The sequence below is a fragment of the Panthera tigris genome, chromosome A2, assembly GCF_018350195.1.
Source record: "Panthera tigris isolate Pti1 chromosome A2, P.tigris_Pti1_mat1.1, whole genome shotgun sequence".
NCBI lineage: Eukaryota > Metazoa > Chordata > Mammalia > Carnivora > Felidae > Panthera > Panthera tigris.
The window spans coordinates 56,712,110-56,736,831 of record NC_056661.1 but is presented as its reverse complement, the minus strand read 5'-3'; the positions used below and the strand labels follow the sequence as shown (position 1 = coordinate 56,736,831).

The 24,722-nt window shown below is 48.9% G+C and overlaps 1 protein-coding gene and 1 non-coding gene across 2 annotated transcripts; both read right to left on the bottom strand.

Annotated features, from left to right (window-relative positions):
• Positions 1-273: 273 nt before the first annotated feature.
• Positions 274-24,475, bottom strand: COPG1 (COPI coat complex subunit gamma 1). The gene is made up of 24 exons (XM_007092908.3): positions 24,326-24,475; positions 23,357-23,409; positions 22,833-22,913; positions 22,500-22,571; positions 22,312-22,391; positions 20,777-20,852; positions 20,410-20,502; positions 19,917-20,003; positions 18,472-18,629; positions 18,247-18,380; positions 17,078-17,145; positions 16,649-16,837; positions 15,621-15,716; positions 14,267-14,510; positions 13,374-13,449; positions 10,899-11,002; positions 10,305-10,430; positions 9,942-10,010; positions 6,598-6,740; positions 6,117-6,288; positions 4,999-5,096; positions 3,882-4,020; positions 3,212-3,310; positions 274-773 (listed from the first exon to the last, which is right to left on the bottom strand). Exons 1-24 carry the CDS (start codon positions 24,360-24,362, stop codon positions 643-645), a joined length of 2,625 nt encoding a protein of 874 aa, XP_007092970.1. The 5' UTR covers positions 24,363-24,475; the 3' UTR covers positions 274-642.
• LOC122236757 lies at positions 21,457-21,560 on the bottom strand. Its single transcript, XR_006215009.1, has one exon. It is a non-coding gene; the product is annotated as a U6 spliceosomal RNA (small nuclear RNA).
• Positions 24,476-24,722: the final 247 nt, after the last annotated feature.

Sequence of the window (24,722 nt, the reverse complement as noted above, 5' to 3'; positions counted from 1 at the left end):
GATCCACCCAAACCCTCTGCAGCCTCCATTCACCACCTAGAGCAGGAGGGTGGTGGTGAGGATGCCAAGGGCAGGTTCATGACCTCAGTGCCTGCTGTCATACCCTCAGCTCTTGTTCCTGGGGCTTGGATGGGGATGAGTGAGAGCAATCTGGCCTCAAGGTAAGTGCAGCAGCCAAAAGGCTGTGGAAGTGAAGGGGATAGAGGTGTTCTCAGTGGGGAGGCTCAGAAGGGGGAAAGGGGAACGCTTAAGCATGAGTCTACAGAAGTAGTAGTCATTCAATAAATACATGCGGATTTATTTATAGGGATAAGATGGTTTCCTTGGGGATAATTTCAGGAGGAGGTGTGTTTTATTCATCTGGCATGTCCCTACCGTGACAGGGCAGCAGGTTCTAGGACAAGCTAAAATCATCCCCTATTTTAAAAAAGAAAAAAAAGTTACCCCCTAGTCGTCCTGGGGCAGGGGTTAAATTAAAAAAAAAATTTTTTTTTTCAGTGATTCCTAATTGTTTTTGAATACAGAGACTTAGGATGGAGTTTCCACTGCGTTCACGATGAAGGTGTGACTTCTGCGTAGTGTTGGCGGGGGGTGGGGGGTGGGCAGAAGAGGGTAGGAGTAGGGCCCATGCAGGCTGGCCTCTTAGCCCACAGACGCCAAGATCATGTCTACTGGCAGCTCCTCCGAACTTCTGGCTGTCACCTGCATTGTTACTGTGTCCAAAAGCAGAAGTCGGGAGCGCACCAGGATGTCATGATTTCCCCGGAACACACCTAGAGGGAAGAGAGGAGTACAAGTGTGTAAGGCAGAAGTGAGCTGCAGAGGCTAGGCTGAGGGTGGCAGCTGCAGCAACTGATCAAGGCAGCTGTGGTACAGTGAAATGGAAGGGGTCTGGGAACTGGGGAGCTGGGCTGAAATCCCTCTGAGCCACAGTATTGCCAATTACAAAGTAGAGGAGATACTAACCATTGTTTAAGCTTCTGCCAGGTACAAATGAATTAACGGACATACAAGGCTTCTACCTGGCACGGGAGAGGCTCTAATGCATGTTGGCTAAATCTAAGAGCACTGACGGAGGGACAGCCCCTCTATGACAAAACCGCACAGCAGGTGTCTGCCAGACCCAGGGGACTGAGTTGCTTCAGTGTGGCCAGAAATGATTTGCTTGGGGTCCATCAGCTGTGAGCAGGGCACTGAAGCGGAGCTGCCTCCCAACCCTGATTATAAATACTCAGAAAGAAAACAAAAAAATCTCTGACTTCCTTTTGTTCACAGTTCTCGGTGTGACGACTGTATTGCCCCCACTCCTTTAATTAATTAATTAATTAATTAATTAAAATGTTTATCATTTTCGAGAGTGAGCAAGCAAGAGAGTGCATATACACGCACCCTCTAGGGCAGAGGAGGGGCAGAAAGAGAGAGGGAGACAGAGGATCCAAAGTGGCTCCGCACTGACAGCAGGGGAGCCCCATGTGGGGGCTCAAGTTCACAAACCTTGAGATCATGACCTGAAGTCGGATGTTTAACTAAGTCAAGCAGGCACTCCCTTCCCCACCCCTTTAAACAAAGACTTTAGAGACATCCAGATCTAGAGATATTTACATACAAAATGCTGTATCTGGAATTTTCTTTAAAATAACCCAGGGCGGGGAGTAGAATGAGTGGCGGTATAGATGCTGTTAGTTGTTGAAGCTGGAAGATGAGCACATGAGGGTTCATTATACCATTCAGTTTTTGTGTGTATCTGAAAATTTCCATGTTGACTTAAAATTCCATTCCTATTAGAGAAGACCAACCAACCCAGTAGAAAAGTAGAGAAAGGATATGGAAATAATTCACAGAAAAAGAAATACAAATGGCACACACGTTTCAGATGCTTAACTTCATCCAATATGTAAGAAATGTGAAATAAAAACGACACTAAGATACCATTTTTCACCCAGACTGTGAAAAATCATTTGCTAATGATTTGATAATATGCTGTGTATATTACTGATAATACATACTGTGTTGTCCACAGTGTGGGAGGAAAGGCAAACAGTTCCTATGGAAGGCAACTAGAAATTTTTACCAAAATGAGAAATGCACTTTAACCTGATAATGCCTTGGGAAATTTTTCCTATAGACATCCTTAGGGCACACATACAAAATAAAGTATGTGTGAATGTATGTATGTATGTGGTTATTCACTACAGCATTGTTTATAATAGCAAAAGCCTGGAACACTCTAAATGTTCATCAATACAGACTAATTCTATAAAATATGGCACAACCATAAAATGGAATATGAGGAAGCTACAAAAAAGTGTGAGTATTCACTTTGGGATGATAAAAAAGTCCTGGAGACAGATGGTGTTGATAACCACACAATAATATGGATATACTTAATGCCACTGAACTGCACACCTAAGGTTAAAATGGTAAATTTTACTTTATGTAGATTTTACCACAATTAAAAAAAGAAAAAGAGGAAACTCTATTTTTAATCTAATCTCCACCCCCAATGTGGGGCTCCAACTCATGACCCTGAGATAAAGAGTCGCATGCTCTACCAACCGAGCCAGCTAGGCACCCAAGAAAACTCTATGTATTGACAAGATAGATCTGTCAAGTGAAAAGCAAAGTGCCGAACAATGTATATACCATTTACACATAAATATCTGAGTTAAAATAGGGAAATGTATACATCCTAGCTTTCATATCCATAAAATGACTGGAAGGATATAGTAGCATTGTTTGTAATAACAGTGCTTCGGTGCCTGTTGCAAGGAACTGGATGAGAGGCAGATGAGAGGGTCAGAGGGCATTTCACTACTGGTCTTTTTTTATTATTTAAAAAAATTTTTTTTAAATATCTTTTAATTTTTTTATGTTTATTTTTGAGAGGGAGAGGGAGAGACAGCACGAGCAGGGGAGGGGCAGAGAGACAGGGAGACAGAATCTGAAGCAGGCTTCAGGCTCTGAGCTGTCAGCACAGAGCCCAACACAGGGCTTGAACCCACAAAGTCTGAGATTGTGACCTGAGCTGAAGTCACACGCTCAACCGACTTGAACCTACCCAGGCGCCCCACTGCTGGTCTTTTTAACTCTGTAAATTTTCAATGCTACGAATTTGAATCCTCATGTTCCCAGTGGGAGCCCTCAGCCCAGGATGCAGTGGCATCCAGGCTGTGAGCTACCCAGGCACTTCCCATCTAGAAATGTTGCTTACCAGCCAGGAGCAATGTGTGGGTATTCTTGTTATCTGGCACTTTGTCTGACCTCTCACAAGGGTGCATTCCCAGGAATTTCACAATATTGCCCACAGCCTCTGTAGGGAGAAATCGCAGCATCATTAAGCCACACCTCATTTCCCTTTTGTGTCACCACTACTACCCCATCCCCAAAGTCTGCTCTTAAGGGCTTTTTTTTTTTTTTAAGTTTATTTTTTTATTTTGAAAGAGAGAGAGAATGCGGAGGGGCAGAGAGAGAGGGGGACAGAGGATCTGAAGCAGGCTCTGAGCTGACAGCAGAGACCCTGATGTGGGACTTGAATTCACGAACCATGAGATTATGACTTGAGCCGAAGTCAGATGCTTAACCAACTGAACCACCCACGGGTGCTCCTCCCCGCTCCCCCCACCCCCCCAACCCCCACCGTCTTTTTTGAGTTAGTTTGTTTAGTTAGTAATCTCTACACCCAACATGGGGCTCAAACTCACAACCCCAGGATTAAGAGATGCATACTCTTCTGACTGAGCCAGCCAGGTGCCCCTCTAAGGGGCTTTTAATGAAGTGGCATCTGAAGTATATGCTCTAGACATGGCCTTGGATCCCTGGGGAACAAAAGTTGGGAGGAGTGAAAGGGGAGGACACATTTCAACAGTAGCCAAGGATTTTACCTTCAAGTGTCTTGATGGTAGACAAGGTGAATGTCTCCTCCTTCTCAAACTCATCCCCTAACTGATCCCAGGCTGCTTCAAAGTTCAGCATCATGACCTTTTGGATGTGATCAGCGACAGTGACTTCCAGATCTTCCAGCTGGGGAGATGGAGGTGGAAGTTAGGCACATACCTCCAGGGGAGTGAGTTCCTGCTCTGTATACTCTGGGCCCCTGCTCTGAACTCATTCCCCCCCCAGTTTTTAATGTTTGTTTATTTTTGGGGTGCCTGGGTGGCTCAATTGGTGAAGCATCTGACTTCGGCTCAGGTCATGATCTCACGGTTCATGAGTTTGAGCCCCGCGTCGGGCTCTGTGCTAACCGCTCAGAGCCTGGAGCCTGCTTTGGATTCTGTGTCTCTCCCTCTCTCTGCTTCTCCCCAACTCGTGCTCTGTCTCTCAAAAATAAATAAACATTAAAAAAAATTTTAAATAAGGGTGGTAGGGGAAAGCTATGTACTAATTCAGAAAGAGCTCTAAAATATAGTACGTGAAAAAATACAACAGCTTTAAAAAATAAAATAAATAATAAATGTTTGTTTATTTTTGAGAGAGAGAGAGAGAGAGAACGTAAGCAGGGAAGCAGGAGAGGGTTAGAGAGAGAGAGGATCTGAAGTGGGTTCTGTGCCAACAGGGCTCGAACCCATTAACTGCAAGATCATGACCCGAGCTGAAGGCGGACGCTCAACCAATTGAGTTCAACCAATGAACTCATGACACCACGATCAAGAGTCACATGCTCCTCAGACTGAGCCAGCCAGGTGCCCCTACACTATGGTTTTAAGTGGAAACTGGAAGGTGTGTGATGTACACAATCAATGACCTTTATTACGTAACTCCTGCCTACTCCTCCAAATAACTCCCAAGGACCATGAGTAATGTTTTCCTGTTTGTTCATGCTTGGTTTTTACACTTCCCAAGTTTTCTTTTCTTAAAGCATGAATTCTTTTGAGTTTAAAAACGGTTTCTTTCAAAGAGCCAAAACAGCAAGAAAAACGTTAAGTCTGGCTGTTAGCTCCTGGACAGGGTTGCTCTGTAGCCTCAGGCACAAAATTGAGCCTCCCGACATTAGCTTCTTACCACATATTCATCTTCATAGCCTTCATCGTCGGTCTCCCCAGTGGTGGGGTCACAATCCTTGACAGTGAACTTCATCATGCAGCTGAATGTGCAGGCCACTGCAAGGAAGAAAGGCTGGATGGTCAGGATGACCCCAACCACAGCGGGGGAGGAGTTCCTCCATAGGGCAGGTGGCCTCACCCTGCTCCCCAGGCCTCTATTACATTATCAGTAGCGGCAACCCCACAAATAGCCATCTGACTCCACAAATCTGGACAGAAGATACCTTGGGAAAGGGCAAAAGAGTCAAGTCATGGGTCTGGGAGTCCCCTCACAGGAAAGGAAGAAAGAGGAAAGCAGGGGTGCTGCAGGATGGCTAAGCCCATGCCACAGTCACGTGTCCATTGTGCACGGCCTGGAAAAAGAAGCTGGTGGGTTCCTTGGAAGGGGTGGAGCTGGGATGTTTCCGTGCTTGTTCATGGTAAAATGAAAGAGTACAGGTTGAGGACCAGATAGACCCAGGTTCTGCCTCTTACCAGCCCCGTGAACTTAGGGGAGTCATTTAACTTGAGTCTCAGTTTCCTTAGAATTTCCTAGTCCTAGGAGTAAGAGCAGTACTCATCCCCATAGGTCTTCTATGAAGGTGAAATGGGATAACATAGGACAAGTTCCCAGGACTCAGCCTTTCTTCTTTAACCTTTCTCAATTTTTTTTAATGGCTTAGATGCATTTTATTGGTTTTCTTTCAGAATCCTACAAAAAGCAAAGTTAAAAACCAAGTCCCTGGCAAGAAAGTGAACACCTCCTCTTTCCTGAGAGCCCCCCACCTCTTCCCCTGTTCCCTAGCTGTGTCAGTACTTGTTTCATGGGCATGGAGGGCTTGCTACTTTCATCCCCCACCAACTCCCAAAAGGGGAAAGACCTACCACCTAGCAACCCCCTGCCCCTCAGCCCCATCCCCCATATGTTGATCCTGGTCACAGAAAGCCAAGGTAAGAATTTAACCTTGATTTTCTCAAGGTTAAAATCAAGGAGTTGAGGCTCTCATAGGAGACAAATGGTTGGTGCACAACTGGCCCACCCCATCTGGATCCCAAGGCCTCCCAGAAGACCAGGGTGGGGTCAGGAGAAGGGCTCACCAGCTGTGGGGTCTTCCTTGGGCAGTGCCACCAGCGTGTAGCAGGTCCCAGGCTGGTTGTAGGGTAGGCTTCGGGCAGGCACATAACAGAGCACTTCATAAGCTTCAGTGGGCTCCATCTGGACTGTGACATTCTCCAGAGTCTGGTCATTGAGTGTGTTTGTGCAGTCAAACTGGACCAGGGAGGAGAGGGATTGCTTAGACACTGCTCTAGGTCAAAGCCCTGCTGCAAAGGAAGAGCCCGGAGGTCCTAACTCACCCCATGGGCCAAACTGACTCCTATCCCAGGTGCCCCCGCACAGGATCCCTGACCCCACGTTGACACACAGGAGCCAGAGAGGTCCTGGGTCAAGGCTGCAAGACGCATACCGGCCGGTGACAAAACCCAGCATCAAGTTGGGCTCCTGACCTATAAGACCCGTTACACTCGGGACCACTCCCTGGGCCCAAGCCTCAGCAGGGCCTCAGCCCTCCCCACTCACCTGGAACACCATGTGGTCAGTGAAGGTGTGTTTGGTACAGCGGATGACATACTCTGTCTCTGACTCAGTGAGGGCCACAGGCTCAGGCGAGGACTTGAAGAGGAGCCCCAGCCCATGGAACTCTGGCACTGCCGCCAACTGTTCTGAAAGCCACAGGCCACACGTTTACTCAGCCTTTCAATTCTCAGACCAACCTGTGATGGTTTCTAATAAATGCTCATGGCCAATTCTCCAGGGCTTTTACCCTACTGAGATGGATAGATATGTATATACAATGACAGGTTACTCGCTATATCCCAAATATACTGATCATTTTCTCCTCTCGCTAACTTTCCTCAAGCTGTACCACGTCCCATGAATACTCTCTTCCCCTCTGTCTCACAAAAGACCTCAGCCACAGAACACTGACTGGGAGATCCCCAATGGCCTAGGCCTAATCCATCTGGAGACTCCCACAACTTTAGAAGCTCGGCAAGGATTCTTAGAAGGTAGAGATTAGGAAGACTCTAAGGATGAGATGAATGCTGTTATCGCCCCAGAATCAGGCAAAAGAACAAACTGATCCTACACATTTGTCAGTTAAGAGAAAAGGCCAGTACTAGGAGATGTTTCAGATTCAGACTTGCCGAAAACCCCACTTCAGGTGGTATGTGAGTACCTGGGAAGGCCCATCTGTACACCTCAAAGCCAGGTTCCAGCAGTGGGCTGGGTCCAGTAGCCCACAGGCCGCCAACGTGGCCCGTCCAGGTGAAGGAGACATCTGATAGCCGCCTGCACACAATGTCCACCTATGATGGCCTGCGGCTACTGCTCTCTTTCCTATTCTATGGCAGGGGCAGTGTTCCTCAATGGATCACTAGTGTCAGAATTACCTGGGGGTCGGGGCTTATTAAAAACTGAGATTCTGGGCCCATCCTAAATACAGTCTATCAGAATCTTTGGGTTTGGGACTCAGGAATCTGCATTTCTTTTTTTTTTTTAGGAATCTACATTCTTAAGAAATTTTGCCAGCTGATTCTGATGTAAGCTGATATCTGAAGACCACTGCTCTAACATTTTTAACTTGTCTTCCCAAATCAATTGAACTCTATAAGGACAGAAAATGTGCCCTGAGGCCAGGGATCTGGTATTTTGCCCTGAACTTAGAACGTACTTCATTCATGTTTCATGGATAGAGACAGAAAGTAGGCATTATTATTATTATTATTTGGCTTTCTCCCCCCACAGAGTCAGGCTTTGTGACTGCTTCAGCCCTCTGCGGCCTGAAGGATTATATTTGATGAATGTGCAGGCAGTGAAAAGCCCAGAAAGAGCCAGCTTAGAAATGAGGAGGCACTTTTGGGCCATTGTGATCATCAGCCACCAGAGTGCTTTTCTGTGAGAATTGATTTCACTGGGATATCAAGTTTCTAGACCTGACACTTAACTACCCTGGGGGATTCTGCTAGAAGCTATCAGTTAATGCCTCTGAGTTTCCAACTCTTCACCGATAAAATCGATACAATAATCTTGCTCACAGGATTGTTGTGAAGATAAATGAGGCAATTAATGTCAGGATCTAGCAAACCTTCTAGAACCGAACAGGTGATCAATAAACGTTAGGTTTCAGAAGAGTGCTTAAAGATGAAATTGATACCCTCAAAGAGGCTTAAAAAGAGTCTTCCTTTGAAGCTGGGGCAGAATGGTAGCCTCAAGATACGCACAAGCTAATTCCCAGAACTTTTACCCACATGGTAAAAGGGAGTTCGCAGATATGATTAAATTGGATCTTGAGACTGGGAGATTATCCTGGATTATCTGGATGGGCCCAGTGTCCTTATAAGAAGGAGGCAGAAGGCTCAGAGTCAGATTTGAAGAGGCCATGCTGCTAGCTGTGAAGGCAGAGGAAGGGGTCACCAGGAGAGGAATGGAGTCCTCCAGAAACTTGAAAAAGCAGAGACCTAATTCTCCCCTGGAGCCTCCAGAGGAAGCTCAGCACTGCCAATACAATGAAACCCATTTTGGACTTCTGCCCTCAGAATTGTAAGATAACTGTGCTGCGTTAAGGCAATGACTTTGTGGTGATTTGCGAGAACAGCAAAGGGGAAGTAATACAGAAGGGAAAGTTTTGGGTGAGAGTGATCCCAGTTACCTCAGGATTCAGATTTTGCTCAATCTGAAAGATGTGTTGACAGAAGACAGGATTCTCAAATGGAATGGGGGCGGGGGAGGATTTGATTAATTAACTAATTAATTTTTATAGTTTATTCTCATGAACCGTGAGATCATGACCTGAGCCGAAATCAAGAATCTGATGCTTAACCAACTGAGTCATCCAGGTGCCCCAGCGGGGGTGGTGGTGGAGGATGTAATTTAATTCAACAATCATTGGGAGCTCACTGTGAGGAAGGAAGGCACTGTGCTAAGTACTATGATAGAGAATATAAAGGACAGAACCTACAAAGAACCACACAGAACTACTTGAGGGAAGGCGGAAGACTGGGAGTAGAAGTGATGAGCACAGGAGATTCTTCATGAAGGAAGAGGGACACATGTCAGTCCTTCATGGTGGGATTCAGTAGATAATATGGTCTGTCGCTTAGATACACAGCCTCTACCCTTAAAAAGATGCTAGACCAGGGGCGCCTGGGTGGCTCAGTCGGTTAAGCGTCTGACTTCAGCTCAGGTCACGATCTCGCAGTCTGTGAGTTCGAGCCCCGCATCGGGCTCTGGGCTGATGGCTCAGAGCCTGGAGCCTGCTTCCGATTCTGTGTCTCCCTCTCTCTCTGCCCCTCCCCCGTTCATGTTCTATCTCTCTCTGTCTCAAAAATAAACATTAAAAAAAAATTAAAAAAAAAAAAAGAAACACAAAAAAAGATGCTAGACCAGAGGGATAGATAACCACCCAAACAAAACCTTACCAAACAATGTGGACTGAGGCCCTCTGGAACCCAAGAAAAAGTATTAGCGTCTTTGGACCCCAACTGTGCTGAATCTGACATCAGGTACCGGCCTGGGCTCCAGGGACCTGAGCCCTCAGAACCAAGGCCGAGGGGCAGCTGTGAGCCAGCCAGTTTGATGTGGATCTTAATTCCAGCCCCTGCAGTTTCTTGCGGTGCAGCCTTAGGCATATCACTTTCTCTCTCTGAACTTCCAATTCCTCCAATACCAAATGGACCCGATAACTGCCACCTGAGGGTCAAATGTGTTGACTAAAGTACTCTCAGGACCCAGAACTCAAGGGTAAGAACTGTCGTTGATTAGGTCTCTCCTAATTCCCCTGAGGAAAGCAACGACACCCCCCACCCCCAAAGCTGAGGAGACCAAGCCCAGTCCTGAGCGCCCCACCAAGCACCGCTACTCACCCTGGAAGATGTCTTCTCGAGTGGCTGCCACTTTCTCCGCCTGCTTGGCGGCTGTGATGGGGGTGCTTTCTGCAGGAGCAAACACACATGGTAACCAACAACTCCAGTAATGGGGCAGTGTGGGGCTGACCACAGAGCTGGTCCAACCCCCTGAGAGAGTGTGAGCACGCGAGAGAGCGAGTGTTTGTGTGCATGTGTCTCCAATCCTGGAGTCAGCCGTAGAAAGGATTAGAAAGGACTGTTCCATCCTCTTGGTACAATCCCCCCCATCCTGGCTAGGTTTAGTGGCTTCACGGCCCATGCAGACCCTCCAACAGAGGCCTGGACCTGAAAGCCTCTACAAGGAGCACAGACATTACTTACCTGTTCTCTGCTCTGCCATGGGCGTGGTGGCCAGGGGCACAGACTTGAGGTCAAAAGGTTTTTCCGATGGTTCTAGAGTGTACTGCTGCAGAGCTCTCTCCAGACCAGGGATGGAAACAGTCAGACCTAGAAGCCAGTGGGAGCGAGGCACTGCCTGAAGGCATGACAGAATGAGCAGCCGGAATCCCCTACGGAAGCCTGTGGCCCTGGGGTCTAAGTTGTATGACTCTAGACCACTGAGAAAACCACTTAACACTCTCTGGGCTTCCACTTTCTCATCTGGATCCTCCTTCACAGGGCTGGTATGGTGATAAATGTATACAAGAGTGACTTATATAAAGGACTATGGGAAGAGAGGTTTTTATCAATGACTAGTGTTTCAGTTCACTGAGCTGCTGCCACCCACACTGGTGTGAACTGCAAGATTCGCGGTCTCCTGAGGTCACAGTGATGCCATGAAGTTGCCATGAAAGTCCAGCCCAAAGCGTCTTGCCTCAGACTTCCCTACCCAGAGAGGGTGTGCCTGCTCTGGAGTGGGGAGGAGGGCCACAGCTCTGGGAGGGGGCCTAGTCGAAGACAGCCAGGGAAACTCACCATTTAGGATATAGCCTGCATTGAGGGCCTTCTGCTTCTGCTCCAGGACATTGAGATAGAAAGTGGCTCGGTCCCTTACTTCATTGTCATCGTCCATCACGCACCTGCAGCCAGAAAACATAGTAATCTGTTTTTTGTTTTTTTTAATGTTCGTTCATTTTTGGGAGAAAGAGAGAGAGAGGGAGAGAGCGAGCGCCCACAAATGGGGGAGGAGCAGAGAGAGACAGGGGACAGAGGATTCCAAGCAGGCTCTGTGCTTTCATCACAGAGCCTGACACAGAGCCTGATGTGGGGCTTGAACCCACAAACTGCAAGATCATGACCTGAGCCAAATCCGGATGCTTAACTGGCTGAGCCACCCAGGCGCCCTGGGAACCCATGGTAATCTTGACTGCGGCCCCACAGGGGTGGCAGGGGAACACTGCAGGGTTTCATCAGACGGCAGTAAGGGGAAGCAAGTCTCTTAAAGCTCAGTCCCCAGATGAACATGCCTGTGGGATCCAGGCATCAAACACACGGAGGGGCCTATAAAATTCTAGCTCATTACCTAAGAGGTGGCCACATTCATATTCCCCGGGCCCACTCCCTAAAGCCCACCCAGTGAAGGAGGCAATCTCCTACATCCAGCAGCATATGTCAAAGAAGAATTTAATATGACCCAATAATTCAACTCCCAGGCATCTCCTCTTGAGAACTGACAACATACATCACACAAAAACTTGTACGTGAATGTTCATAACAGCATTATTCATGAGAGCCGAAAAGTGGAAACCAAACCAAGTCTGTCAATTGGTGAATAGATAAAATGTGGTGTGCTCGTGCAATGAATTATTTGGCCATAAGAAGGAATGAAGTACTGATATATGTTGCAGCATTGATGAATCTTGAAAAAAACATCACAGAGAAGCCAAACATAGGAAAGGTCGCAGATTGTACGACAGCATTTCTAAGAAACGACCATAATGGGCAAATGCATAGGGACATAAAGTAGATTAGTGGTTGTCTAGGGCTGGGGGGGAGTAGGTGTTGGGGAGAGGGCAGTGACTACTAATCAATATAGGGTTTTTCTTTAGTACTTAAAAAAGTTTTTAACGTTATTTTTAAGACAGAGCTAGAGACAAAGACAGAGCACGAACAGGGGAAGGGGCAGAGAGAGAGGACACAGAATCCGAAGCAGGCTCCAGGCTCCAAGCTGTCAGCACAGAGCCCGATGTGGGGCTTGAACTCACCAGCTGCGAGATCATGACCCGAGAGGAAGTCGGACACTTAACCGACTGAGCCACCCAGGCGCCCCTTTCTTTTTTTTTTTTTTTTTTTAAACCCCCCGCTAACCAGCAAAACAGGCAAGCAGGCACAGCTGAAAACAGCCTCACCAAACTCCATACACTGCAAAAAACCACAGGGACCAAGGATTCTTAATGCTGGAAACTAACACCCACACTGAAAATACTGTCCTAGCCTAATAGACATTTACTCTGCCCGGTAAACACCATGGATATCAGGTTTCTATTGGCAATGATAGAAATGTTTTAAACTTAGATTATGGTGATGGTCACAACTCTGTGAATATATTAAGAAACATCATGTTAGGGGCGCCTGGGTAGCTCGGTTGGGCGACCAACTTGGACTCAGGACGTGATCTCGCGATTTGTGAGTTCGAGCCCCGCGTCGGGCTCTGTGCTGACGGCTCAGAGCCTGGAGCCTGCTTCAGATTCTATGTCTCCCCATCTCTCTGCCCCTCCCCTGCTCACACTCTGTGTCTGTCTCTCAATAATAAATAAACGTTAAAAAAAAAAAAAAAGGAAACATCTTGTTATACGTTTTATTTATTTTTTGATGTTTACTGATTTATTTTGAGAGAGAGAGTACAAGTAGGGGGAGGGACAGAGAGAGCCGGAAAGAGAGAATCGAATCCCAAGCAAGGTTAGTGCAGAGCCTGACGCAGGCTTAATTAATCTCATGATCTGTGAAATCATGATCTGAGCCAAAGTCAAGAGTCAGACACTTAACCCACAGAGCCACCTACTGCCCCAGAATTTTATTTTTTTATTTTAGAGAGTGAGAGAGTGTGAGTGGGGAAGAGGAGCAGAAGGAGAGGCAGAATTTTAAGCAGGCTCCATGCTCAGCACGCAGCCTGACATGGAGCTCAGTCCCATGATCATGACCTGAGCCAAAATTAAGAGTCGGATGTTCAACTGATTGAGCTACCCAGGTTCCCTTTATACGTTTCAAATGGGTAAACTGTATGGCTCGCAAACTGTGTATCAATAAAGCCATTTTTTAAAAAAGAAAGGCATTAAAAAAAAAAAGGAAGAAAAAACTCAACAATAGTCACACCTAGGTGGAGGGATTTTTGCATGATATTTTTCCATGCTTTACAATGCTTTCTATTTTTTTCCCCCTACAATCCATTGTTGTATAACCTCTCCCCCGGGGAACACCGTCACCCATCAGGGACCTCTGGCCTATACTCACCTCTTCAGCAACACCAAGATACTGGGTAACATCTCTTCATTCTGGGCTCCAAACTTGGCCAGAGCACTCACAGCGCCTGTGTTTATGAAGCAAATATAATTTACTTAACCCACCTGACAGCTCACGACAGTTCCAGTACTTGTAACGAATCTTTGGGCAGAAGAGGTCCTGAGTGAAGCAGTTCTCAGCCTGGAGGCCCACAACTGCCTGCAGTGCAATGAGTGGCCCTGGGTGGACCTCCTTTGGGCCTCAACTCCCTCAGCTGTTTCAAGGAGAAGACAGTCCCATTCCTGGGTTCCAGGAGCCATTTCAGCACTGACTACGACGTGGCCACAGAAGCTAGCCACACACAGGCTTCTCACCTTCTGTATCCAAATGGGTTCAATTCAGTTAGCCTTTGTATTATATAAATGAGAAAACGACCCATTACTTAATGAATATTAATTGCTGAAAGAGGAAAAATCTGTCCAGTGGGGGCATGAGAAGAACAGTAAATTTAAAGTTAAGAATATGATGGATGCACACTGAATTGCATACTCACGCAAAAGAGTAAATTTTACAGTATGTGAATTACACCTCAATAAAGCTAACCATTGAAAAAATACCTAAACACTTAAAAAAAAAAAAAAGCAAGCAAGAGAGAAAAAGTTAAACACCAACATATAGTGAAAGTTAAAAACCAAAAATCAAAAACCAACAATACAAGTCAGAGCTAAGGAACCACTGAACTGGGTGACACGCAAGCATCCAAGATCCTGCCCACAATGTTATAAACCACGGAGCTGGTGAGGCTAGAACACAGAGTGCCTGGGGACTGAGGCTCAGGTCCCTCTGACAGGTCATCTGCTCAAGAAGCAGCAAAGAGCCCCAGTTCAGCCCTGGCTCAGACCCACCTGCCCGGACCTCCTCATGCTCCAAGACCACGCGGTTATAGATGAAGCGGATATACTTGGAGGGGTTGTTGGTCTTGGGTCCCTCCTGGCCCAGGAGATGCAGGATGCGGGTGGCCAGGACGGTGAACTCGCAGTCCTCGATGAACTCGCACAGGTGTGACAGCCCGGTCTCCTTGCTCTCTGTGTTTTCCTCAATGATGCTAATGATGCAGTCCACGATGGCCCGCTTGTACTCAAAGCCGCCCTGCAGTGGGAGGGGTCAAGCTGAGCGAGGAGGCTGCTCTCTCCAGAAATGAGCTGGGAGGCCCAACACCTAACCAGGACCAGGGAGGACAGCAGTCCAAACAGAACATGGAGGTAAGGGACCTGGCTATCTGGGCTCTACCTTATTTTCTGTGTAAAATAAAAGGCCTGGACTGAATGTTCGCTGGGGCCCTTCCAGATCTAACAGTCAACTGTTAAATAGAAACATTTTGTGTCTCGTTAAGAATTTTATTTTATTTTATTTTAGAGAGAGAAAAGAGTGCGAGCCAGGGAGAAAGCCAGACACGGGGCTTGATCCCAAGACCTTGGGATCATGACCAGGGCCGAAATCAATAGTTGGATGCTTAACTGAGCCACCCAGATGCCCCTCAGATCCCTGATTTTTACAGGGAGAAATTGATGTCTGTTGACAAGACCTGTTATGAGGGTAAGACTGTGTATGCTGTGTAGTGTCTCCAAAGTACTGGACCTATTAGCTGAAGGCTTCTTAAGTATTAGTGCCCTCCTCCAATCTCAGGAGACCCAATGACACCCAAGGCAAGGGCTTCTTGGTCCAAGGGCCACTCTGTGCTGGGGCGAAGGGGCAACCAGATATGTAGGGACCAAACCTACTCCAAAAACCCTTTGCTTCTGCTCCTCTGAATTACCTGGTTTCGTTGAGACATTCAAGGAAGGTAGTGTAAGTGAATCACTAAGACACGTGAGAAACAAAAATAGAACCCAATGTCAAATTATTAGCATCAATTGCAGAAGAAACCATGCTGGAGGTCCCAGAATGGCCCAGAAAATTTCTACACTAGGCACCAGTAGAGAACACAGGTTTTCCTGACTCCAGCACAAAGCATCGCCTCAGGGCATCTGCTGTGACTTTAAAGCCAGGGTGGTGAGTCATTACTTATTACTGTAATTACTAGGAATTGGTGCATGTTTATATTGTCAGGTCTGTAGGCACCAAGAAATTCACTTGGCCAAAGGGTTGATATGCATACCTTCCAAGAAGAGACTCTTGGCTCCAAACTGAGAATGGAGCTTACAGCCAGGTCACTCCCTGCACCAGGAGACCTGGCATGCCCCAAATGCCTGCTCTTACCTCTTCCCGCAGCATGGTGAACAGGAAATTCATGAGCACGGCATGTTTGCGAGGATACTTCTGACATAGGGCACTGATGGCCTGGACCACCACCACCTGAGTCAAACAGACGTGTATGAGCAGCGGCCCCTGCCTCCAGGCTTGAGTTACTTAGTTCACTAAGTGCCAACCAAGTCCTTCCTTAGGCCCAGCCAGGCCCTGGACCCAGAGGGCAAGGAGCTGAGAGGAACTCCATCTCTACCCTCAGGGAGCACGCGATCCCTGAGCCCATCCAAGTAGGGTAGCAGGCACATCAGTTCCAACAGCCCCAGGTCCACCCTCTGGGTCCCCCAAACTCTGATTTTCTACTCAGACCTCAGGGTAGGTCCACTGGTCCCTCTCCAGCCTGCCTGTTCTGCTTCTCTTCCTACCTCCACCCCCACGATCCCACCTATAGGCTGTTCAGGCTCCTCCCTGGGTACTTTGGCCTGGGCCCTCTCCCCTTTGCACACGGTGTCTTTGGCAGTCCTACCTCCTCCCGTGGTTTTAACCCACCTCTTCCATGCCACTCACTCCCAAACCTTTGTCTGTGTCCGAGCTCAAGCCCAATGTTAGCGAATGTCTACCAGACAACTCCACCTGGTACCCACGGCACCTCAAACTCAACACGTCTGCGATCACCATCATTACCTTCCTACCTCCCTCACCTAGGACCTGACTCTCCCTCCTTCCCCAAATTGACCAACAGCACCACCATCAGCCCATACCAGAAAACTAGAAATCTCTGACAACATTTGCTCTCAGCCCTCACTCCATGCCCTGCCACTGGCCTTACGAAGGAACCGTACGGACAAAGACCCCAAGGCTGGATGTGCGCGTCTCCCAAGGCCGAGCCCCATGAAGAGCGATGTGCCACCTCTTCCACTGAGTCCTCAAGCCCTACCAGGCCCAGGTCAATCCTGGCCTGGGGGCTGGGGAATGTAAGGGAGCAGGCACAGAGCATCTTCCTCATTCCGGGAACGGTGGGTGTTGCAGGCATGCCTGGGCACCTTGAACTCATCTGAGATCTCTGACATGAAGGACGAGATCTGCTTCATGAGGCGATCGATGCTGCTCTCGCTGCCCGTCTTGAGGAGTGTGGTGATGGCCAACGTGGCGATGCTGCGATTTGAATCTGTAACCAGGTTCTCTAGGTCCAGATTGCAGGCTGTCACTGCTGACGGATGCTTCATGGCCACCTGTTTTGGGAGGACAGAACAGACATACAAAGGGACTTCCGTCATTCCACTGGATGACTCTGGCCTGGTCAGAGGTCCTGTGGATGGGCTCATCTCGCCATCTTGTAGGAAGCAACTGTGATCAGTGTTACACCTTCTGCAGCTCCGGTCAGGGGCCATGACACGCCTCCAGCTGGATCAAGCACCTCCCGACCCTCTCAAAAGGCAAAGTGCTCATTCTGCCCACCCCTAAACTCTCACCTTATTGAGGGTACGGACAGCAGCATAGCGGAGAGCGGCCTTGGGCGAGCTACAGAAAAGCTGGAGCACTGTGGAGAGATACATGCCACATGTCAGGCCTCCCTCGCCGCTCGGCAGCTAGAAAAGCTCAGGCCTCCGGGGAATGGTCAGGCAGGGCATGGGGGATACATGAGGGCTCTGAAGCTGTTCTGACTCAAACCCTCTGCTCAGCTCATATCCCTGCTGGCACCCTCACCCCAACCAAGGAAAAGAGCTCACGACCACAGAGGCTTTAATACGTTTATGAGAGCCCAGTGGGTCTCGTGAATGACGGCCGCTACTTACTGAGCACCTGCTATGTGCCAGATGTTGTGCTAAGGAGCTGCTGTGCCTTGTCTGATTGGTTTCTCACAACCCCACAAAGCAGCTATTATTATTATCCCCATTTAACAGATACAGAGACTGAGGCACACGGGTAAAACTCACGTAACTCTAGGTTAGCTACCAGTAAATGGCAGAACAAGGATTGAGATCCAGGACTACCCACACCTGATGCCTGAGTCTTTTATCCAAAGTAAAACTCCACTCCTCTCTCCTGGAGCATGTATGCAGACCAGCAGAATTACCTCAGTCCTGCCTTAAACAACTGCCCTGGTTCCTATTGTACATGGTTGCATGTCAGGCAGCAAAGCCCTCCGTGTGCTTTGGCTCTAGGAAAGCGAGGACTCCAACCCAGGCTATTGGGCTCCAGTATGCAGGCTTTGAATGACCCCTCTGAATTGCTTTCTCCTTTGCCTGAGATAGCCTGGCCCCTAGCAAGCAATTATAAAACCTGGTTTTATAAATTTTGGGTTCTTCCACCAGGGCCTCTTGCCATCACTAGCCAGCCCAACAGGCTGCAGCATGGATCTGAACCCCATCTCTGCCTCTTAGCGGCGCCCCAGCCTCTTTAATGGTAAGATGGAACTCAAAGTACCCAAACATGATGAGTGTGAGACCCTGGCACAGCGTGCCTGGCACCAAATGGGTACTTACTAGGTCCCAATTCCTCTTCTTAACACCCCGCCGTGGCCTATCTGAGGGCATTTTCTTTCTTTCTTTCTTTCTTTGTTTCCTCCAACCCCCCAGCCCAGGGCCCAGTTCCCAGCAGGCACAGATGTGTGGGGCCGGGGCAAAAGGAGGTGTGTAACCTGACACAGCGGGGGCCAGCTCTTTGGCGCTGCAGCCTGGCAGGTTGACGATGGCCGAGGCGGCTTCGTACACCACCATCTCGTGCTTGTTGCGCAAGCAGCTCTCAATAAAGTCGAACAGAGGGCTGTCACGGCTACAAAAGGACACGGGCGGCAAGAAGTTGGGGATGGCCCAGCACGGAATAGGGTGCCATCTGGCCAAGGGGGACAAGAGCCATTCGTTACCTGCCATCCTCTTCCTCCAGCTGTTTGCTGGCCACCCGGATCATCATGCAGTAGGCAAAGGGAGACTTGAGGCCATGCCGGGTGAACTTGCTGATCATCTTATTGACAGCCAGGCGGTCGTTCTTCCGCACATGGTACAGGAGCCCCAGAGCATGGTACTAGAGAGCGGGAGGTCGTGGCAGAGTACAGGTGCGTGAAGCCCAGGTCTACCAGCTGTGTGGCCCGAGAGAGGCCTCCGCATCTCTCTGGGCTTCAGCCTTCTCGTGTCTAAGATGGGCATCACAGTAGCTACCTCGCAGAGTGGCTGTGACAATTTCCCCAGATGCTCTGTACGGATGGCCCCGGGACGATGCTCACCACACCACGTGAGTGTTGTGTGTAGTCTAGCTCCCGCCCTCAAGTTCAGCAAGGGCCCCAACAGGCATCATGAGTACAGATGTGGAGGGGACAACAGAGACCACAGTGATGAAAGAATGGAAGACCAGGTGTCCTTCAACAAGAGAAAGTGGGTGCCAGGCCCTGAGCATGGACAGGTGTTATAAGGTGCCATGCAGCACACCTCATACAAGACCTTGTAGAATTAAACCTTACGCCACCCCTGAAGGTAGATACTCTTAGTCTCAGTGAGTTGCCCAAGGACACATGGCTGGTACTGGCAAAGCTAGGTCTGGAGGGCTCAAAGTCAAGGGATTACCCTTCTGGAGATATAAGGTACACAGAGTTATTTCCTGTTCCCTCTGCTCTTTTTTGTTTCTTTACCAGGGTGGCATTCAAGGGCTAAGTCATGCGACTGTGGGTGCCTTGTATGGGAGAGCCTTCTCTGACACTGGGAAAGATCTTGAGGGGCCATGGCTGGCCCTGGAGAGGAGAATCGGCATAAGGGGTGAGGAGAAAGAGAAGAGAAAAACACACAGGGGGTGCCTACAGGTATGTACCCGACAAGTCAGATGTTCTAGATGCTCTTTCATATTATCCTCACAGCTTTGTGAGGCAGAAACTTTCATTCCCATTTTATAGACAAGGCAACTTGTCTTACAGAGATAAAAGGAATTTCTGGACTAGGTCACTGAAAAAGTGTTAAGTAGCTGAAAGCCCCACCAAGACATTTACATGCATCACTAAAAAAGCCAGCTCGGCAAAGGCTCTCTGGCTGCCTGGGCCAAGTTTGCTATATCCCATATCCCAAAACATGACTCAGCTGGTTATCAGACACTTGAACATTTTAGTTCCAGCTGGTAAGGAGCTCCTAACTTAAACCATCCCAAGTGGTACCCTGGATCGTTTCCCCAAACCCCCAAGTCTCCCCACAATCCAGTGACAAAAGATGAAAGCCTGCTCCTGCTAGGGGACACCAGGATCTCCGGGGTGAGCGTCCATTTCTGAATCACCAGTCCCAGGTCATTTGCCTAAGAATCGTCAATATCATTGCTTTGCTCACACCTCACCTGGACCATGATGTTATCACTGGACGCCGCCTCCTGGGCCTCATTCACCCAGCGCTTGACCACGTCAAAGCTGCACTTCAGTAGGTGCTAAGGGCAACAGAGTACATTAAGAGGCGGGCAGACAGGGTGCCCTGCCATCATGCCTCCTGGCCCTGGCTCACAGTTCAGTCCAGCTCTGGGTCTTCCCTCACACACGGCCCAGAGCCTCTCCGTTGTCCTGGTTCTCTTGACACAGCACACAAGGATGGCTCCCACCCTCACTCTCTGCCCTGGTGGTAGATCTCCCACGAGGCCCAAACTCCCCACAATCTGTCACCCCAAGGGATGGGTCAAGAGTTCCCCAGGCACTCTTCACTGAGAAGGTAGGTGGGACTCTCAGATCTGGGAAGGGATATAGAAACTTTCCTTTTCCTACTGAAAAGCAACTCTGATATTTTCTTCAGTTTCCCAATCTGCTGCCCAGGCCCCCGCCACAGGGTCCCCAGCTACATACCAGGGAAGACACCAGGGCAGAGCTGGAGACACTGGGCACCTTGTCCACGATGGCCTGTTTCATGTAGCGCTCAATAGCCTGAAGCATGGTGCTCTGTGGGGACATTGGGTGGGGCAGAAGGGGACCCAATCAATCCTTGGCAACCGTCAGGAGTGCATGTGATGGGTGGGGAAGAGTGGGGACAAGAAGGAAGGAAGCAAACCTGTTTCTTGTGTTACTGCACCCTACCCTCATCCCCACACCACCTGGCTCAGTGCTTTGCTCAAGAGACGTGGGACAACCTAATGCATGCACAGAGGATCATGACTGAGCCTTGCCCAAGAAGCAGGGAAAAAGAGGAACAGCTCAGCAGGGGCAGCAGACTCACATCAGTGATCTGGCAGAGGGCACGCACAGCCGGGCCACGGTAGTTGTCTTCTTTCCCAGTCATGTCCTTTGTCAGGCTGTGGGAGGGGAAGGCATTGTCCGCGCAGGAGCATGGCCTGTCCTCCCCAAGCCCTTGTCTGCACCCGCTCCTCCCTAGCTCTAGTCACACCCCCTTGTCTGGACTACTACATAAGTCTAACTAGCGTTCTTGCTGTATTCTTACTCTTTCCCGGTCAAACTCCAAGCAGCAACAAGAGAGATTTTTTACAAAACTCCAGACTCTGGGGCGCCTGGGTGGTTTAGTCAGTAAGCATCTGACTTCGGCTCAGGTCATGATCTCACGGTGCATGAGTTCGAGTCCCACATCGGGTGAGCTTGAGCCACGCATCCGGTGAGCTCGACCCCCACTTTGGGTGAGTCCCTCGCTCACTTGCACCCCGCCCTCCTCAAAAATCAAGGTCACTCCCCTGCTTGGATTAAAACATTCCCAAGGCTTCCTACTGCCCATTACCATCAAGCATAAACTCCTTAACAGAGACTCTCCTCTCTGGGCCTTGACATCTGCTATTCCCTCAGCCTAGAGTACTCCTGGCCCTCTCCATCTCTGTCCTGCTATTAATAAGCATTTTTGGAAGAGATTAATTTTCAGTGGCTTCTTTCATTCTTTTCTTTTGGGGGGTGGGGGATATGGAACATTTCCCGAATTTGCCTGTCATCCTTGTGCAAGGGCCATGCTAATCTTCCCTGAGTTGTTCCAATTTTAGTGTATGTGCTGAAGTGAGCACTGTCCTGCTATTTCTTGCTCATCCTTCAGCACTTTGCTCAGACAGGTCTAGGGGGCCTTTCCTGATCCAAATTCAAGTTGTATATCCTTCTGGTCTGTTCTCACAGCCTATCATACTTCCCCGGATAAACTCTGTTATATATTCTAATGCCTGTCTCCTCGGTTGTTTCTCTGGGACTGCAGAGGCCATGTCTACCTTACTTGCTGCTAGCTTCCCAAAGTTATGCACAGGGACTGGTAGATGTTCAAAAAATGCTTTCTAAACCACCCTACAATGGAATGTATAGCATCTCCCCGCCCCCCATAAACTGTGGCAAGAAGAGAACTGAGCTCCAGTTCTTAAGGACAGGGATTATATTTTAGTCACACCTTTCCCCTGAATAACTGAGTCTAACACAGAAACCAGTACTTGGGAAGTGAACCTGTTTGTATACCCCCTGCATTCTCTATGTCTATTTTTCTTGTGTTCTCTCTTGGCACTCACTAAAGTCTTTCGTAGCTCCAGCCTGGCTCAGCTGACTGAGAGGAATCAAGGCAAGGAAGGGTTTGTGCCTCAGGTAAGGCTAGGGAAACTGCACACTCTAGAGTGCCATGGAGGGGCAGCAGTAACTGAAAGGTGAGGGAGACAGAAGAGGAAGGGGCACCTGACATTATGTCAAACAAAAGTCTCATCACCTGATACACATGAGTAAAAATGGCTTCTGTGTCAATGGCACCCGTCAAAGGAGCCATACACAGACCCGAAGACTCACCTGCTGGTAACAATAATGACATCCTCGGCAATGCAAGACATCTCCTTGATGGTCAAATAGCACATCCGACGGAGTGTGGGCTGGGAAAGAGAGAGGAAAAGCCTATGACCACTGACTCAACACGAAAGCCAAAGTTAGGAAAACTCCAATCCACACAAAGGTAGACCATAGTGACTGTGGGCACTTACATCGTTGGACTGAAAGAGCTTGGTCATGGCAAAGAAGGCCTCGGTTGCTTCGGTGGTCCCTAGGTGCTCCCCCTGTTTTAATCAAAAACGAAGTCTCAGCTTGGGACAGAGAGGCCAGAAGGCTCTTCCTGCCAGATCAGCCCAGGTCACATCCACAGACCCTACAGAGGCTCCATCAAGGGCAAACACATCAGAGTTAGACCCTGAGGGAACCCAGAGCTGGGCTATATCCACACAGGAGCTATCAAATACCCTAAGGGCTATGTGACTTATGCTAACGCCCCCAACAACTCCCAGCACCATGATCCCTGCCCCCAAACTTCACTGTCTTACCTGGTTTATGAGGTAAAGGATCTTGGTGAGGATGTGGGCACATTTTCGAGGGTTGATGGGTGTCTCGTTAAATACACGGGCCTAAAAAGAAGCAACCAAGAACATTACCTTCTGACTTAGTTTATTTCCCTTCCATTGACTGCCTCTCAGGTACATTCAAGCTCTGAGAAGTCACAGGGTAAATACATACATTTGCCTGGATAAGCTTATTTTCATAAGGAAAGTTTTGTTTTGCTTTCTCCCTAATCCATCTATTAAGAACTCCTGAAATCTGCCCTAAATATCAGTTAGGGACATGCTGACTTACTGACAGATACTCAGTAAACACGTGTTACCTTGAAAGAGAAACACAGAACGACAACAACTGCAAGCGTATTGAACTCTCTCCAGGAGCAAAGCGTTCCTGTCTTTCCAGGAACAGGTTTTCTCCCCTACTGTTCTTTAAACCACCCCTTTGAATGTGTTAGTATTTTGAGCACGTTGACTGTGAACACTTGGGATGGCAGATGACAAATGACACTTGCCTCCTGGAGTACTGCACTCTTCTCAAGATGCTGGAATGGGTTGGAGCCTCCACCTAAAGTCAGAGAACGGAGAAGAGTGAGTACAGGTTGTAAGCCTGAATTGCATATACAGAGACATAGAGAAGGGAAAGATGTCATTACCATCTGCTTAGTCAAGTTCAAACTACTCCAGAATGGCAATCAAAGCTCTACAACCTGCATATAGGTCCTACCACTCTACCTCAAACCACTTCCTTAAGTCACCTAGCAACCCTGACATAGTCCTTCTGTGCCTCTCATAGCATCGTGTCTTGCATTCATGTATGCAACTTGTACTTAACTGAATCCCTACAATATGCGGGAACCATCATCTGGTGACTGGGATTTCTTCACAGCAAATGTCACATTTGTAATTAATTATATGTGTCATTATCTGGTTGATGTCTATCTTCTCTACTTCGCCTGTGACCATTTTAATATTCCCAGCTCAGGCACTGAGTGTCTCATTTGTTCCACTGCAGTATCAGGACACAGTACAGTGCCTGGAATACTGTAAGCGATCAATACATATTTGCTGAGTAGTTACATTAAAGAGGGTTCTCAGCGCAGAACATTGGCTCCACAGATTACGCCCCATTTGGCCAGTAGCAACGCAGCCCGGCGAATCCCAAGAGGTCACCCGGTGAAAAGTCACAGTGGTTCACCAGGCCCTGCCCCTTCCCCTGACAACTGGGGAAACCGAGGCCCACAGGAGAGTGACCCTCCCAAGGTCACCGAGCGAATCGTGGTCCGAGCTTACGAGTGGGGGCAGCGGAGCATGCTCGGGCTCTCCGAGGCCCGCCGCTAACCAGTTGCGGACCTTGGCATAAGCCCCTGCCCCTCACTAGGTCTCGGCTTCAGGTCTACGCAGAGGCCCCGAAGGAGGCACCCAAGGAGGGTGCAGAGAGCTTGTAAGAGGGTCCAGCCTCCCCCAAGCCTACGCCCTCTCACCCGATTCCTCGTCTTTCTTATCAAATTTCTTCAGCATGGTGGTGCCGGCGGGGCCCAAAGCAGCAGCCCTGCGCTAGCCGGGTTCAGCGAGCAGGGGTTGTCCGGCGGCGGTTCCGCACAGACCACTTCCGGCCGGCCACGTCGCCCGGATCTCCGCGCAAGCGCAATCCGCGCTCTGCGCATGCGCACACTCTCCGTCGCTGCGCCCTGCGTTAACCTTTTCCCTGCCGGGGAGGGGCGGGCCAAGGGCTGGGGGCTCGGGGGGAAAGGGCGGAGGCCTTAGACTCGGGGCTGACCACCCCAACTCTGCACCTTACGTCCTCCTTATCTGTGCGATGGGAGCGGTCGTTCCTGCCTCACTGCGTTGTGGCGTTATTTTAAAGGGGCTTTCGAAGGT